This window comes from Micromesistius poutassou, assembly GCF_964030765.1.
Source record: "Micromesistius poutassou genome assembly, chromosome: 4".
NCBI lineage: Eukaryota > Metazoa > Chordata > Actinopteri > Gadiformes > Gadidae > Micromesistius > Micromesistius poutassou.
In genome coordinates, this window is record NC_140274.1 from 20044623 (window position 1) to 20062063 (window position 17441).

The 17441-nt window shown below is 49.8% G+C and overlaps 1 protein-coding gene across 1 annotated transcript; it reads right to left on the reverse strand.

The window, feature by feature from the left end:
- Positions 1-74: 74 nt before the first annotated feature.
- Positions 75-16182, reverse strand: itpkcb (inositol-trisphosphate 3-kinase Cb). The gene is made up of 7 exons (XM_084467493.1): positions 14992-16182; positions 7286-7385; positions 6741-6954; positions 5985-6189; positions 4468-4569; positions 3817-3888; positions 75-2061 (listed from the first exon to the last, which is right to left on the reverse strand). The coding sequence occupies exons 1-7, from the start codon at positions 16147-16149 to the stop codon at positions 1852-1854; spliced, it is 2061 nt and encodes a 686-aa protein (XP_084323619.1). The 5' UTR covers positions 16150-16182; the 3' UTR covers positions 75-1851.
- Positions 16183-17441: the final 1259 nt, after the last annotated feature.

Below are 17441 nucleotides of genomic sequence, written 5' to 3' on the forward strand. Positions count from 1 at the left end.
TTCCAGTTTATTTCAGCCTATACACAGCAGAGACCTAATCAATTTACAATTATGTATATTTTGTCCCCTTAAAAGTCACTGCCTTAAAAAAATACAGCACATAGGTAATGGTCACACAAAGTTAAGATCACAACCCCCTCAAGCCCCACCTACTTCTCCCCACACTCAGCACTGTCTGAAAACCCGGTCGTCTGTTAGTCATAAATCACAAAAATAAACCGCAAAGGGATAGGAAAGATAATACTTTGTAAACACTCAATGTCCCCGGTCTTCAGTGTGTGCTTGGTGGGGAGTTCCCAGAGAAATAGGATTCCTCCCAGTATGCCAGTTCTCCCATTGTGTCGTCTGGAGCCCTTTGTGGTCGGGACTGCGGTGCACGTATCTGTGCAAAGCAGACGTACACCTGGACGCAGTGCTGTCAGACACGTCCAGGGTCCGTCTTTAGGAAGACTCGGGCGGGATTGTTCCCACACACATTCCGAAAATCACGGAATATCTCGGCCCTTAAAGATTCCCAATAGAGCCATTGATGTCGTTGTTTTAAGATTATATCGCCACGTTTGGCCCATCTTTGTAAACCATCATCTTTTCACAGACTATACAAATTATAAAAACCTTTGCATATCCAAGTCAGGGTTGTAGCTCTGTTGACTGCTTATATTTGACACCATCGCCATGACACACAAAATGTATTTTCCAGTTATAATTGTAGGCGAAATGCCCTGTAAAGCCACTTAATATTTGAATCTGATTGTTCCAGTTTACCACTTAATTCTGTCTCAATTCTTAGAAAATCCAATATCAATTAAACCAAGCTGAAAAACTGCAATCTCCCTGTCAGCTGATTAATGTATGTGTAATGACGTATTACAATACAGTAAAGGCAGAGCTTGCTTTGTTCAATGGCTTAGTAAATATCCATAGTGCAATTTACTCAAGAATGCTAAAGCGGTACACCACACCACTAATTATATTAAAAAAAACAGTCCAGATATCATCTTTGCATTAGCCATAAAACAGTTACAACACTTTTAGTATGGTTAGCTTTGGAAGTCAATACTTGTTTTGTACTTGGATTTTATTACCTGGAAAAAAACGCATGGAAATATATTGGAATGGTCGAAACGATTAGGCACACATATTTCCAACCGGGTAAGACAATATAAAGGCAAATACTTAAATAATAGTGTATTTACAGACTATGCGCTGGGTAACTTGACTGATTGTTTACCAGTGTTTTAGTGTCGCTTATACAAAGTCTAAAAAAGACAGAAGTGGCCAATGACAAAAACAAAGCTGATCTCCATGAAGGCCACGGTCGAAAAACAAGTTCATTTTCCAAACGTTGTTATACACATGTTTGACCACCAGAGGGCGCCGCGGCAGAGGAGTCTCGTGTCGAATGTTTGCGCAACAAAACAGCGTTCTGTTCAGCACGTCAATATTGACTGGAAGCAGAAACCGCTCCTCCACACCTTCTCCCCTCGTCTGGTGGACGTCTCCCAAAGCCACAAGCGGTCACACCCCTTCCTCCCAGCTCCGGTAACCGACACGCGTCCGGGGCGTAGATGGTGGGCTCCACGGGGGTCCCCCCCCCCCCACCTCCACCTCCCAGTGCTGACGGAATGAGGAAAAACTAGGTGCCCCCCCACCACGTGAGCGTTGTGCCGTTTAAATCCCAAAACATGGATCTGATCCCAAAGCGCCGGGTCTCTCCATCATGCCCCGTCTCCGACCTTGTATCCACGGGAACGAGAGAACCCCCCCACCCCCTCCCAGTGCACCCCAGTAGCATGAGGGGCCCCCTCCCTAATAAGACCCCCTCTCTTCCCCCCTCCCCCCCCGGGCCTCTCAGGGCGAGGGGGGCAGCATGCTGCTGAAGACACCGATCAGGTTGTCCATGCCCCAGAGGTAGCCGTCCTCGCGGTTGCCCTCCTGCCAGGGGGTGCGGTGGTCCAGGGTCTGGCCGCTCGGCAGGGGGGCCGTCTTGCCGAAGTCGATCATCCACACGCGGGCCTTCCCCGACGCGTCGTGGACAAACAGCAGCGAGCTGCCCACCACCTGGTGGGAGGAAGAGGAGGGGGGAGACGGGGGGGGAGTCAGGCAGCTGTTTGTTGGGGGTGTTAGAAAGCCCACACTGTTAATGTATTGTTAATTGTTTATTGAGCCAAGTTCCGTTCAGGAATAGCCCGTTCTCTGTAAGTTTCTGTAATGTCCCACGCTCTTGAACGTACCATAGCCGTTCTGACGCTGATGAATGCACCACACGTGTGTGAAACGCACGTGTTGTTATGCTATTTCTCCGGTGGATATACTGTAATCTCCTTCGCCTTTTCTCGACATTCACCTCTACCGCCCTGGTTTATTGCTGTGTGTAAATGCCATAAGGTGAGATAAACTACATTATACTGTGAATGGATGCTAACATTGTGTACTGTTTAGTTGGGCATAAGTTAATGCTATCTCTGTTGTTGTTATTAGTGTCGTTAAAGATAATAAGTCACGCTGTCTGTATGCATCGTGTGAGGTGATTTGTGTATGTTATATGATCCCTGTGATATATAGTACTGAATACAGTCCTTTGCAACCTTAGTTACCTTATTATATTTGTGTATCTGTATTTGTGTTTATGTATGGTGTGTGCTGTACTGATTATTACTTTGCATTATTACAGACCACAGTCAAATAAATCAACCAAACCAGGACATCTGTATCTGTGTTCTTTAGCAGGAGCACCAACCCCACACCTTGCCCCTCTAAACCAGTTCAATTCCTGGAGACGACCCATTCTCTCCGTTTTAGGGGGGATTGATTGAACAAGCCTTGATTATGTGTAGACGCTTTACATTTACATTCAGGGCGTTTAGCAGACGCTTTTATCCGAAGCGACTTACAATAAGTACATCTGTCATAAGAAAGAGAAACAATATATCTCTGGTCGGTGCAGTAAGGATGTTCATAGAAACAAGTGCCAAGCACTAACAATCACTAGGTTAACCCGTTCCCCGTATACAACAGAGATACACAACAGAGATACAGATACACGATGCGCTGAACAAGTACTATTTTTAAGTGCTTTGTACATCAAATAACCAGGAGCTGATTGTACTCATCCTAGTAGAGTGTGTATGACGGGGACTGTATATGTTGATAACAAGCGGAGCGCGATAGCGACGTTTAGATAGAGCCGATACGAAAACCCATTTGGCTGAGGGGCGTTGGGACTGGATCCATCCCTCGGTGTGTTTATCTGTTCTAATCTCTGGAAGCTCTGCTCTGGAATTACATAATCAGCAACTTCTGTGAAGAACACATTACACAACCGCCGTGGGCGTGAAGGATACTGTAAATAACAGACTTATTTTTAACAGATTCATCGCCATGTTGCTCCTCTGCGGTGCTTTTGTTCCTGAAGGATCCTTTGAGGGACTAAAGCTTTAAAGGGATCCTTTGGGGGACTACTTTAGGCGTGTGAAGGTTTGATGAATGCGTGGATCCATGCTTCAGGAGGTCTAGAGTTATGTGAAGTAGGGATTGACCCATATGGATTTTTTAGGGCTGATACCGATACCAATTAGCCTTAGCCGATGACCGATACGCCGATACAGATTTTCATGAGACGATATTTGGAGCCGATACCGCTTTTGCTCCCTCAATTGTCTGTAAATCATGCCGGGGGAAAAAAAACATAAAAAAAAACAACTAAAAAACGTCCGATACCGATACACGTAAAAAACGCAAATATGGGTCGGTAATATCGGCCGGCCGACATAGCGGTGGATCACTGATGTGAAGTGTTGTACGTAGATGTTTCACCTCGTGAGTCCTGAAGAACTCGGACGTCTCCAGCACCGAGCGCAGCTCATCCAGCCTCTGCAGGTAGAGCTCCTGCACGCAGGGGAGACAAGAGGGGCCACAGCAACGCTGAATGGACTGCATTTATACTGCGCTGCCAATCAGTGGCCACTGACTGAAAGCGCTTTACAATATTGCCTTACATTCACCCATTCATGCACACATTTACCCAGTCACACACGACGCCAGCAGAGTCAACCACGCAGGGGGAGCCAGGTGGAGCCAGGGATCGAACCAGCACAACCTTTCCGGTTACCAGCCGACGGACCCGCTCCACCTCCTGAGCCACATGCCGCCCCAGAAGCCGTCTAAGACTTCCGAATCACATCCCCGGTCACAAAATGCGACACATTCCTGGTCTCCTCCAGTGAAAGTTTACTTAAACTTTACTTTAAAAGTAAAGTTTCAAGTAAAGTTAAAGTTGACTTTAACTGGATTGTATCCCTTCAAGTTTACTTTAACTGTTGACTGAGGAAAGGGTCAGGGTTTCACCTCGGTGACTATCACGCCCAGACGTACCGCAGCGGCTCATCGGCTCTTGGCCGCCTTCCCCTTTCTTACATAAACAAACACAGAGTGTAGAAATCAGGTTGCTCCACATCTCCCACATACCAGGATCTGGATGTTTCCGTCCACAAAGTCCACCAGCGCCTGCTTCACCTCCTGCAGGTGCCTGGTGGTCTTGAAGCTCGTGTTGCAGGTCCCGTCCGCCTTCTGCTCAGAACACAACCAGAGCAACACACACATCAACACACCAACCAGAACACACACACATCAACACACCAACCAGAGCAACACACACATCAACACACCAACCAGAGCAACACACACATCAACACACACATCAACACACACACACACACACACACACACACACATCAACACACCAACCAGAACAACACACACACACACATCAACACACACATCAACACACCCACCAGAGCAACACACACACACACACACATCAACACACCCACCAGAACAACACACACATCAACACACACATCAACACACCAACCAGAACAACACACACATCAACACACCAACCAGAACACACACACACATCAACACACCAACCACAACAACACACACATCAACACACCCACCAGAACACACACACATCAACACACCAACCAGAACACACACACACATCAACACACACATCAACACACCCACCAGAGCAACACACACACACACACATCAACACACCAACCAGAGCAACACACACATCAACACACCAACCAGAACACACACACATCAACACACCAACCAGAGCAACACACACACACATCAACACACCAACCAGAACACACACGCATCAACACACCAACCACAACAACACACACATCAACACACCAACCACAACAACACACACATCAACACACCAACCAGAACACACACACATCAACACACCCACCAGAGCAACACACACATCAACACACCAACCACAACAACACACACATCAACACACTAACCACAACAACACGCACACACCAACCAGAACACACACACATCAACACACCAACCAGAACAACACACACACCAACCAGAACACACACACACACACATCAACACACCAACCACAACAACACACACACCAACCACAACAACACACACATCAACACACCATCCAGAAAAACACACATCAACACACCATCCAGAAAAAGGCACACATCAACCAGAACAACACACACATCAACACACCATCCAGAACAACGCACACATCAACACACCAACCAGAACAACACACAGGTCAAATCGAGGTCCCCCCTTCACTGTAAAGTGTCTTTGAGTGTCCAGAAAAGCGCCGTATAAATTCAATTAATTATTATCATCATTAAATCAGCCGCCCTCCCTGAGCTGCCCTCCCGCCGACCGTAGCACACAAGTTCTCTAATTAATGGGCCGTCGTCGGAACCGTTTCCTTTTTGTGCGAGGAAAGAATTTCAACCGCTCTGTGTTTATGTGGACAATTCAAAAGAACTGCCAAGTTGAGTTCGGTTCAGCGGCTCTTCCTGCATCGAACCACGGATAAATATTTACACACTCGGGTAGGAAACCTCGGGAACTGTTTGTTCTGAGAGCTGAGGTCTGCGCTGCACGCGGCCGCCGGCTGGTCGGTCTCTGACCTTTATGCCTTCGATCCGGAAGCCCAGCGTGGTGGTGGAGCTGATGGTCTCCCTCCACTGCATGTAGCGGGGCTTGGTGACCCCCTGCTGGGCCCGCTCCTGCTCCGTGGGCGCCCTGGGGTCCACCTCCACCATCTTCTCGTACATGTCCTTCCGTAGGCGGGGCCTCTCCCGCGCCTTGCTCAGCTCCTCCTCCAGGTAGGTCCTGAGAGGGAGACGGCGCTTTAACAGAGCACGCCAGTTTCGATAGCGTAGCCACATTTCCTGTGGGAGGCTACGCAATATCTCATAGCGAAATTGCCACAACAACCCCCCCCCCCCCCCCCCCTCCCCCGGGGTGTTGTCGTGGCAATTTCGCTATGAGATATTGCGTCTGGAATAGATGAGACTTCTCAATGGAAAATAGCGCACAATAGTTGTAGACTATTAACTTATTTTAATGTACGTATACAACACTAGTCTCCTCTCTAGTAGCCCAGAATACAGGTTCACACAGCTTTTTTGTTTCAGCCCCTTGGTCAACGATCCAATCGGGGAGCCGTGTACCTCAAAGACAGAGTTTGCCTGTGTTCTCACCAAGCAGGGGGGGACCCCTGCGACCCTTGTGACCCGTTTACCCCCGGGGTCAAAGGTTAACGTTAACGATAACACTAGGAACGGGTGTGGCCGGCTCCACAAGACAAAAAGGAATAGGAAAGAAAGCTTTAGACGACTTTAGACAACACGGATTCTCCCGTCACGGTGGGCTCCGCGTACCTGCTGCCCATCTTGCAGTCCATGATGGAGGGCGAGTCGAAGTCGGCCAGCAGGTCGTCCATGAGGTTGTAGTCCTGCTGGTCGCGCTGCACCACGCCGTAGTACCCGGGCACGTGCGGCCGCAGCACGTCGCCCATCAGCTTCTGCAGGCACTGCTGCTCGCTCGCACAGAAGCGCTTCAGCAGCCGGCCGTACTCCCCCTCCTGGAAGTTTCCTTGGGGGAGGAGAGGAGGGAGGAGGAGTTGAGGAAACAAACTAGGTTCTGATGTGCACGCGCGGGTTCGGCTTTCGCTCAGGGGAGGTGGAGAGCGGCGGGGTTGGCTGGTAAACCGGAAGGTTGCCAGTTCCATCCCCGGCTCCTCCTAGCGTATGAGTGTCTGCTAAACATTTACATTCACATTTAGCAGACACTTACAGTATACCCAAAGTGACTCACAATAAGTACACGTGTCAGAAGAAAGAGAAACAACAATATATGTATATAGCTATAATAATATATGTATGTAGCTGCGTCAACAGGAAGGTGCGTGCTGGGTGTGGCGTACCTGCGTGGCCGGCCAGCTGCACCCACGGGTAATGCTTCTTGAAGGAAACGACGAAGGGGGTCCAGTGGACCATGGTCTTGATCTTCTGCCAGGACTTGTTCTGTGGAGCCAGGACAAAAACAGTCACCTTATTAGACAGGTTTACAAGTATGCCGGCAGGTCTCCCGAGAACCCTAAACGCAGGAGTGTATTCAAACAAAGAGAGGAAACAAAGGGTCGCTCATAAGCACACACACCCCAGTGTAGACATTGGACAGACACCTCCCTCAGCCAGGCCAGATGCACTCTGTCCATGACCAAGCCCATTCATAAAACATTTACTCGGCCTGCCAATGCACCGTCATAAAACAGACCCCCCCCCTCCTCTGCTGTCTGAAACACACACACACAGTGTGTGTGTGTGTGTGTGTGTGTGTGTGTGTGTGTGTGTGTGTGTGTGTGTGTGTGTGTACGCACACTGGCATTTACTGTTGATACGTTTCGTCGTATTTTTTGTGTAATGTCTACGTGATCAGTTTCTATGCTTCATCATGAGGACTTTGAGGACTTTGAGGACTTTGAGGACATGAGGACAGCAGGGACTTTGAGGCCAGAGGATCCGAGCGAGGAGCACGTGACACGGATCACAACACGGCGGACGGCAGGAGCCCCAAAGCGCGAGGGAGAGCGTCTGGGTTCAAGTCCCGGAAAGGAGGACAGCGAAACAGAGCCACCACGAGAGGAGTACAATGTTATCGACGACACAGCAGCGAGCCAGATGAAGTCAATGTTATGGTATTCCAGCGCAGATAGCAATCTCTGTAACCGTCGACGATTAAACATTTACTAACGTGGTCCACTGACCCTCGCCGCTCCCTGTCCCCGTCCCCGTGTGCGTGTGTCCCCCTGTGTGTGTGTGCGTGTCCCCCTGTGTGTGCGTGTGTCCCCCTGTGTGTGTGTGCATGTCCCTGTGCGTGCGTGTCCCCCTGTGTGTGCGTGTCCCCCTGTGTGTGTGTGCGTGTCCCTGTGTGTGTGTGTGCATGTCCCTGTGTGTGTGCGTGTCCCCCTGTGTGTGTGTGCATGTCCCTGTGTGTGCGTGTCCCTGTGTGTGTGCATGTCCCCCTGTGTGTGCGTGTCCCTGTGTGTGCGTGTCCCTGTGTGTGTGTGTGTGTGTCCCTGTGTGTGTGTGTGTCCCTGTGTGTCCCTGTGTGTGTGTGTGTCCCTGTGTGTGTGTGTGTGTCCCTGTGTGTGTGTGTGTGTGTGTGTGTGTGTGTGTGTGTGTGTGTGTGTGTGTGTGTGTGTGTGTGTGTGTGTGTGTGTGTGTGTGTGTGTGTGTGTGTCCCTGTGTGTGTGTGTGTGTGTGTCCCTGTGTGCGTGTCCCCATGTGTGCGTGTCCTCGCTGTTCTCGCATGCCTTCCCTCCATGGCTGGAACGTCCGCACCCCGCAGGCACAAACAGGCTTTCGACAGGGGCTGTACACGTTTGCCAAAAGCTTCAGCCAGGGTTTGGAATGTACAAATGTTGACGTTTTAATACAACAGTTTGTGAGCCTCAACTGCAACATACAACCAGTATGTCTCCATTGCCGTCAGTGTACTAGTGTCTACCACTAAGTGTCTACTAGTATCAGTGTATTGGTGTTATTGGTGTCTACCACTAAGTGTCTACTACTAGTGCCTGCTAGTATCAGTGTAGGATGTAGTGTTAGTAGTGTCTACCACCAAGCGTCCATGGCTGTCAGTGTAGTAGTGTCTACCACTTAAGTGTCTATGGCCATTGGCTTTTAGTTGGATTGCCTTGTCTCCTTAGGGAAAATCAGAGGTAATTTCCTTTGCTACAAGATCTTGATGCTGAATGGTCTCCAACCCTACCTTAACATGGTTCCTGGGCCGACATTTCTCAATCCATCCATATGCAGTGCAACAACAGCACAATCTTGCATAATAAGAAAATACGAAATACGAACATTGCAGATTTGGGCCTGTTTAGCCCACTGCATATTGAGTGGGCTCATCTGGACATGTTACACCACCAGTCCTCCGGTAAGAGTTATAGAACCACAAATGTGTTGCATTTCAGGATCGGAAAGCACGTCATTGGTTTTGTGATTACGGTAAGAGAGATTTGGGCCTGTTTAGCCCACTGCATATTGAGTGGGCTCATCTGGACATGTTACACCACCAGTCCTCCGGTAAGAGTTATAGAACCACAAATGTGTTGCATTTCAGGATCGGAAAGCACGTCATTGGTTTTGTGATTACGGTAAGAGAATACCAGTGATAGAAACTCTGGGGAAAAAAAAGTGAGTGAATGTCATCATGAGAGAGAGAGAGTGACGGCAGACGCCTGCATGAACTGAGCCTTCAATCAGATTAACAGATTAACCTGAACCCTTACACCCATGACTTAAAAAACACGGCATCTCAAAGTACAGGAAACCGAGCACATAGGATGGCGCTACGATAACAGGCCGACTCGTACGGCTCGATCCGTTTCAAGTCAACGTTGAGGTTGTTACATATGGCCTCTGTTTGTCTGAGAGTAAATTTGATTATTAATGATGACTCACACTTTGAGGGTGCATCAGAACGCCTTTCAGTACAGGAACATTCAAACACGTCACACCTGAGGTGGATCAGGCAGGAATGTTCTTTATGCCTCAGATGACAGGACTGATAACACAAGACACTTGAAAGGAAAAGGCAGGAATTTTCCATTAAGCTTGATGACATAACAGACAATACAAGACACTTAACAATACAACGTTGCAGTTTTTTGTCTTCACGGTACTTAGGTGGTGACAACGTAACCTGCATATTAAACGTAACCTGCTTAGTTGCAGTTGACTTGTGGCCAACGGTTAGTTTTATAGCTGACAGCCAAGCTATGACCTCGCCTATGTTTACATTTACATTCAGGGCATTTGGCAGACGCTTTTATCCAGAGCGACTCACAATAAGTACATACTGTACGTCATAAGAAAGAGAAACAATATATCTCCCATTCCCATTTTCCTGTATACAACAAAGATAGCTAGGGTAGGACGCTAAGTACTATTGTTAAGTGCCCACATTGCCTTCACAGAGATTCAGAAAGGACAGACGGTGAAGCAGCCTCCGTTCCCTGACTTGGTTCACACATGCGTCGCATCGGGTTGTGTTGTGGTTAATGTTAATGCGTTTCCTCTCTGCTGCGGGCAAAGCCGTCCTGCTCTGGACAGGAGTCCATCGACTATTTTATACAGCCCCAGAAACACACTTTCCCGGGGGACCATCACATAGAAATGGTACATGGACTGCATTTATACTGCGCTTTTCTAACCAGTTTTGCAATGTCGCCTCACAGTCACCCATTCATGCACACGTTCACACACCGACAGAGGTGTCAGCCATGCACGGCGACAGCCAGCTTGACATCTTGACAGCTAGGAGGAGCCGATCGAACTGGCAACCTTCCGGCTACCGGCTAACCTGCTCTACCTCCTGAACCGCATACCGCCACATAGTGTAGTATAGTATGCATTTAAATGAACCGTCCTAACCCCCCTTATGGTGAGTTGAGGATCCAGTGGACATCTTGTTTCCTGCCGCCCCCCCCACCCCCCCCAGCACCCTATAGTTTCCAGGCATGGAATTCTGGGAATGCGGCTCGTTTTCCTTTGTAGGAAGAAGAGCCACTTCACAGACCACTGAAGGGAGAGGTGGCCGGCGCCCATTGTTTTACTGCCCCACAACAGTCTGTCTTCAGAAACACCACCAACATGCCAACCCATTCGCACCACCCCCCGATAATCCAACATGCACTCCACAAGAACGTGCCGGGACATCAGCCACCATTCAACAGTTTTCATCTAGTTCTTTCTTTTCCTTTATAAAATAATACATCCGCCTCTTGAGAACGTAATAATGGATAACCTCTGAGGCGGAGTGTTGTAAGCACAGTCAACAGCAACGTGTTCTGCCTTCCTCACCTGACAGACGGAGGTGATTGGGAGGGACAGGCGAGCACTGCTGACGGAGGCAGACAAGGAGAGAGGACACAAGTGGAAGGTGACCACTAAGCTAACCCCTTCATCTCTCACCCCGACGACCCCCCCACCCTCTTTGTTTACCAGTTCTTCCCTTCAGCAGTCTGTCCCCCTCCCTCCCTCCCTGGACACCGGGTCCCTTCTCCCCGCCTGTGGGGGTGCAGAACATACAGGCCTGCTTTGTTTATCTCCGTTATCACCCCGGATCTGAACTCTGTCCTCCACGGCCGTCCTCTCTGTATGTCCTGCCGTGTGCTCACCTCCTGCTCCACCTAATGCTATAGCCTAATGCTATAGCCTAATGCTATAGTCACCCCTCCCCCGCCTCCATCCAGCCTATCCTGAGCCCCGGGCAGAGCCACAGGCATGTGAGGCAGCTGGGGGGGGGCGGGTGGGTGGGGGAGGGGGGGGGGAGGCGTGGGGAAACAACTTACAAATACTGTAGTAGCTCTCGCTACCCCCCTCCCCCCGTCCCCTCCCCTCCTCACAGAGAGACACTTAGGTTTCCGAGGCCACACTGCCGAGGTGTGTGCATTTGTGTGTGTGCATGAGCGCACGTGTGCAAGTGTGTGCAACGTGAAGCTTTCACACCCTGCAGAGAAACCTGTCGGACCACTACCGTCTCCCTTCAGGAACACTCAAGAGTGTTCAGGGGCGGCTGCATGTAGAGGCCTGTTTTTACAGGTTGAATACAGAGAAACCACATCCCCCCCAACCCCCCCCCCCAGCCCTGTGTCTCTCCTGCCTCCACGCAGCTCGGCTCAGCAGCGCGACCACACAGCCACCGCCGTTGTTTACATGTGCATCGTAAGTGCGAGGAGCTCTTGTGTGCGTGTGCATGCTCACACTGTGTTCACAAGTAAGTGTACAAGGCTGTGGGAGTTTGCATAATGAATGCCAATGAATACAAGTTTACAATTGTGGGGGATAAAATGAATTCGCCTCTCGCCTGGTCTCAAACTTTCTGTGTGGGCTTTCTGTGTGTTGTCAGAGAGTCAATGTGCGCTTTTGTGCAAGTGAGTGTACGTGTGTTTGTGCTCTCCCTCATCTCGGCTTATCTTCATTTTCCCCCCTTGTTTTCTGTTCCACTGTCTCCAGGTATTCCAGGGGGAAATATTAGACTTAGAGAGTGAGTGAGTGAGTGAGTGAGTGAGTGAGTGAGTGAGTGAGTGAGACCCAGGGCAGGAGTAACTTCAAAATTCTTCACAAATAGGTGCAATCAGGGCCCACAAAATCCTCATTGTTATGTCAAGTGTGAAATGTAGACAATGGCCTACGATCCGTCAAACAACGCTCACACGGCACCAGCCAGAGCAGATATTGTCACCGAGAGAAAGAATGAAGGAAGAAAAAAAAAAACACAGTGCCATATATGGCAAAACGTGTTGCCTAGCAACGGCTCTGCCTTCAGCCCAATTTTCCATGACACACGTTCAACACTGAAGGCATGCTAGATGGCATCCGAGTGATTAGCTTCTCTCTCTGTGTGTGTGTGTGTGTGTGTGTGTGTGTGTGTGTGTGTGTGTGTGTGTGTGTGTGTGTGTGTGTGTGTGTGTGTGTGTGTGTGTGTGTGTGTGTGTGTGTGTGTGTGTGTGTGTGTGTGTGCGCGGCCACTGCGTGTCTGCTCAGGTATCTGCTCACGTCACACTGAGCAGCACACGGGAGCGTGTAACAGGTTTGGCGGAACACTGGGTTATGCAGACACTGAACAAAGTCAGTAAAGTACAACAGACACGCCCTCCTCCTCGTCCTCTCAAGGACCTCACTGTAGAACAGCTCAGAGGAGACAGCTCACCAGTGCCGTAATAATGAGTCAACCACTCGCCTCACCCAGCCCAGTTCACCATCATCATCATCATCCTTGCGGACCGACCATGACCAATCATTCCCCATTCTTCAGATTTGTGCAATTATCCGAGCCAGGAAATGATGCTTTACATAGTTTCCTATGACATCATCAACGTGAAATAATGGTGCGTTTCACCAAACGTTACGGCACTCAGGAAGAGCCGCCCGACTGCATGTTCCTTCTACTGCTAGAACGAGAGCAGAGTGAGGTTCACCGGAGGTCACGCTGCTCTCCGCTTTGGCACGCGTTACATAAGAAAAATACAAACACCTTAGTACAGGTCTATTGTAGTCGCCAGCGCCGCAGTTTCCCCCCCCCCCCGAGAAGACTGGGGGAAGTCCGGCATGAAGGCCAGCATCTTCACGAACATCTAGAGGGCCGTGGAGAGTCCGCCGACGGCCTGCATGGCCACCGTCTGAGACGCAGATCACTACGGAGCCAGGGAGGGTCACCGCACAGCCCTGGCAGTCAGGACATGTGTCAGCAGAGGGGCCTGCAGAAGGCCCACAGCCTCATCATGGGCCGCAGCCCCCCGGCACGCAGGCTGCTCTCCTGGTTAGCGTCTGCCCCTCGATACAGGAGCAAGGCTGCACCACCACTACAGTCACCACCAGACTTACAGACACCACCAGACCACCAGACCTACAGACACCACCACCAGACCAACAGACCACCAGACCTACAGACACCACCAGACCTACAGACACCACCACCAGGCCTACAGACACCAACACCAGACCTACAGACACCACCAGACCTACAGACACCACCAGACCTACAGACACAGTCTCTACCAACAGACCAACAGACACCACCAGACCTGCAGACAGTCTTCACTACCAGACCTAAACAGTCTTCACCAACAGAGAACATACCTACACACAGACAGACCTACAAACAGTCTTTACCAACAGACAGTCAGACAGACCTACAGACAGTCTTTACCAACAGACAGACAGACAGACCTACAGACATTCTTTACCTGCAGGCTTCTCACATGATTAACTTAACTATTCCCCATCACATATCAGCCAACCTGCCGTCTGCAAAGACACACTACGGAGAACCGCTGCTGCTAGTGTACCAGGACTTATACATACCCAACAATACACGTGTCCGTACAATTAATTCCTTATTTTAACATATTTATGTTATTTTGTTATTGTTGTTATTTTGTTTGTGTCATTCTAATATTTGAATTATTTTATCTTTATGACTCACTCTCTTAATGGCCATTACCTTTTGGTCTAGTTAACATATGATTAGTAAAGCTGAGCTGAAGCAGGGCAGACAAAAACTGATGTGATCATTCGGCTTGAACTAACACATACTGCGCATGGAGAGACATAAAGATAACGAGGATAGTCACATCATCTAACTAGCGGCTTGTTTATATCACACAGAACCGAAGAAGACAGAACCATTAACCCTGCCGCTTTAATCATTTCCCGATTAGTTCCAGTGACAGTGACCTCTGAAACCTGCATTGTCAAAATAGTATTTATAGTGAAGACATCCTGTTTTTAGGAGAGGCACTCGTCATTCCTAGCGTATCCGTTTGAATAGTTAAAGCCCTCCGGTCCATGGAGAACAACACAGCTTCCTATAAGGCAGACCTGGAACACAATCATCTTCCCTGTGTTTTAGGACTGCACGACGTCTGAAGACATGAAACACAGGGCCGCCCTTTAGTGACACAAGTCAAACCACCGAGTCTGGTGTGAATAATGCAAGACAATCCACATCTACCCGACGCTTAATACCCCCAGCACTGATTGAATAGAGACAAGTGAGGTGAAGACCGTAGAAAGTAGAGTAGCAGGGACAGATAAACCGGTATGGGACACTCACACACGTCCCGTCGTCCGGGCTGCCCATCGAAGTGCACCGGCCTGGAGACAGACTGGACTCGATGTCACTGGCGGTGAAGTCATCTTCTGATTCCTCGAACGACGAGGCTGACGACAAGCAGACGGAAGAACTGTTGGACAGCTTCCGAGGGGAGCGGATGAGCGCCGGGGACCCCCCGCAGCCGCTGTCCGAGCAGGGCGACTCCTCGTCCGGCTGCAGTTCGTAGCCCGACCCGCCAAGCCCCAGCCCGGTGTAGGGAGGAGGGGAGCCCTGCGACCGGCTGGGACTGGGCTCCCTGGTGATGATCAGTTTAGGAATGGTACCGGGGAAACTTTGGCCACCTCCCGAGGGACTCTGGAGGTAATCCGAGTCTGTCCGTGGAGCGGTTTTAACCGCACACGGTGCGGTTTGGTCGTTTGAGGGCATAGTCTGACAAGGAACGGAACAGAAGTTAGTTTTGGTCATGGTGTCGGACGTGTGATCGCTCGTTCTGCGTGCCGGAGGTTCGGCCGAACCCGAGCCGAGCCAAGGTGAAGTCCGCTCCCCGCCGGGGCCGGGGACGAGCACCGAGGCTCGGTCTAGAGATGAGCCAGAGACTGCCCCGGCCTCGGACACATCAGGACCCTGGATGTGGTTTCCCAGTGGCTTACTTTCCATGGCCTTCGGAGGGGGGTTTGAGGCATGGTCCGTCCTATTGTTCCTGGGTTCCCCACACCGCTGGTCCCTGACTCGTAGATCCAGACCGAGAGAGTCGGATCCCCTCACCACGTCGTGGGCTACACGCACATTGCTCACACCGTCCGGGGTCTCCTCCACAACCGAGGCCGTCTGCTTCGGTCCGATCCCCGACACGCAACACTCATCCTCCGGTAACTTTTCCTTCTCGTGGTTTCGATGATTCTCCGATCCGCGTATGAAATCTACTAGGTCCTCTTGGCTCCTGAAGCAGACCTGCTGGTTCTCTAAACGCGAGATATTGTTCCGACTCTCCGATTGAGAGTCGATGAGATCCTCCAGGCGCTCCTCACCAGGTTCAGACCTGCGGACTCGACACCGCGGGGCTGGCTCTGCTTCACCCGGAGCGGCGGCGGGGTGGTGCGGGCAGGAGCGCGTTTGTCCCATGCTGCTCGCCGTAGTAGTGGAGCGCGTTTGTCCCATGCTGCTCGCCGTAGTAGTGGAGCGCACAATACGCACCTTCCACAGCACGCACCCTCGACAGTACTGAGGAAGAACCCACTCACTGCGTTATAGGCACACTCCGCCTTATCTATGACTAGAGTATGAAGAGCCTTAAATGGTCGAACCCATTATCACTAATCAATATTCACTGATCAAGATTCCCATCCGTGCTGCTGCTCCATCTACTGATTCCACTAATGCAGCAGATCCACAACGACACGTCAAACGGTCAATATACTAGTATATTAATATATAAATCTTATATTGTCTCATAAATTTTATTTGATACCCATACAAAGTAGGCAAATAAAAAGTAGCCAAGGCGCCTTGAAGTAGACTACTAAATATTTATTTAAACTAAACGAAGCTGTATAATATTGCCCTCTTGTGTACGGAAACACACTTATCATTTGAAGACGTCTGGCCACAGGTGGCCTAGGAAACGCTGCGAGAAACAAAACGGAAAGAGGAATAATAATGAGGACTACAAAAGATACTTGTTAGGTTTGCTGTGGCACTAAATAAACTGATGCTGTAAACCTTCTGTCAGGGGAGAGGCTGGAGATGTACATGTTCATCTACAGTAAGACTCCTGATGCTGTAAACCTGCTGTCAGGGGAGAGGCTGGAGATGTACATGTTCATCTACAGTAAGACTCCTGATGCTGTAAACCTGCTGTCAGGGGAGAGGCTGGAGATGTACATGTTCATCTACAGTAAGACTACTGATGCTGTAAACCTGCTGTCAGGGGAGAGGCTGGAGATGTACATGTTCATACAGTAAGACTACTGATGCTGTAAACCTGCTGTCAGGGGAGAGGCTGGAGATGTACATGTTCATCTACAGTAAGACTACTGATGCTGTAAACCTGGTGTCAGGGGAGAGGCTGGAGATGTACATGTTCATCTACAGTAAGACTACTAATGCTGTAAACCTGCTGTCAGAGGAGCGGCTGGAGACCGGAGACGCGACAGGAAGGACAACAATGAGTTACTCACGTGCACGTGCACTCAATCACACGCACCACCATTGTGCGAAACGAACAATGTGAGGGGAATGAGTGAGACTAATTAATGCACCCAATCATGCAATGACGTCACAACCCACCCGTCCCATGACGCACCCTCCTCTCATCGGCTCGTGGGGGCCGGGGTCACGAGCACATTCCAACCCCGGAGTACAATTAAAGAACCATTAAAGTAGTTTGAGAACACTTTCTGCATGTATTCGGTTCCACTGATTAAACATAAAATGATATTCAGATGTATTGA

Bases quoted from the DNA above. Each gene is read 5' to 3' on its own strand.
- itpkcb (XM_084467493.1), bottom strand. From the start codon at position 16,149: ATGGGACAAACGCGCTCCACTACTACGGCGAGCAGCATGGGACAAACG. The intron at 7,386-14,991 runs GTGAGTGTCCCA...CTGGCTCCACAG, and splicing joins GCCCGGACGACGGGACGTGT to AACAAGTCCTGGCAGAAGAT. The intron at 6,190-6,740 runs GTACGCGGAGCC...TCTCCCTCTCAG, and splicing joins GACTGCAAGATGGGCAGCAG to GACCTACCTGGAGGAGGAGC.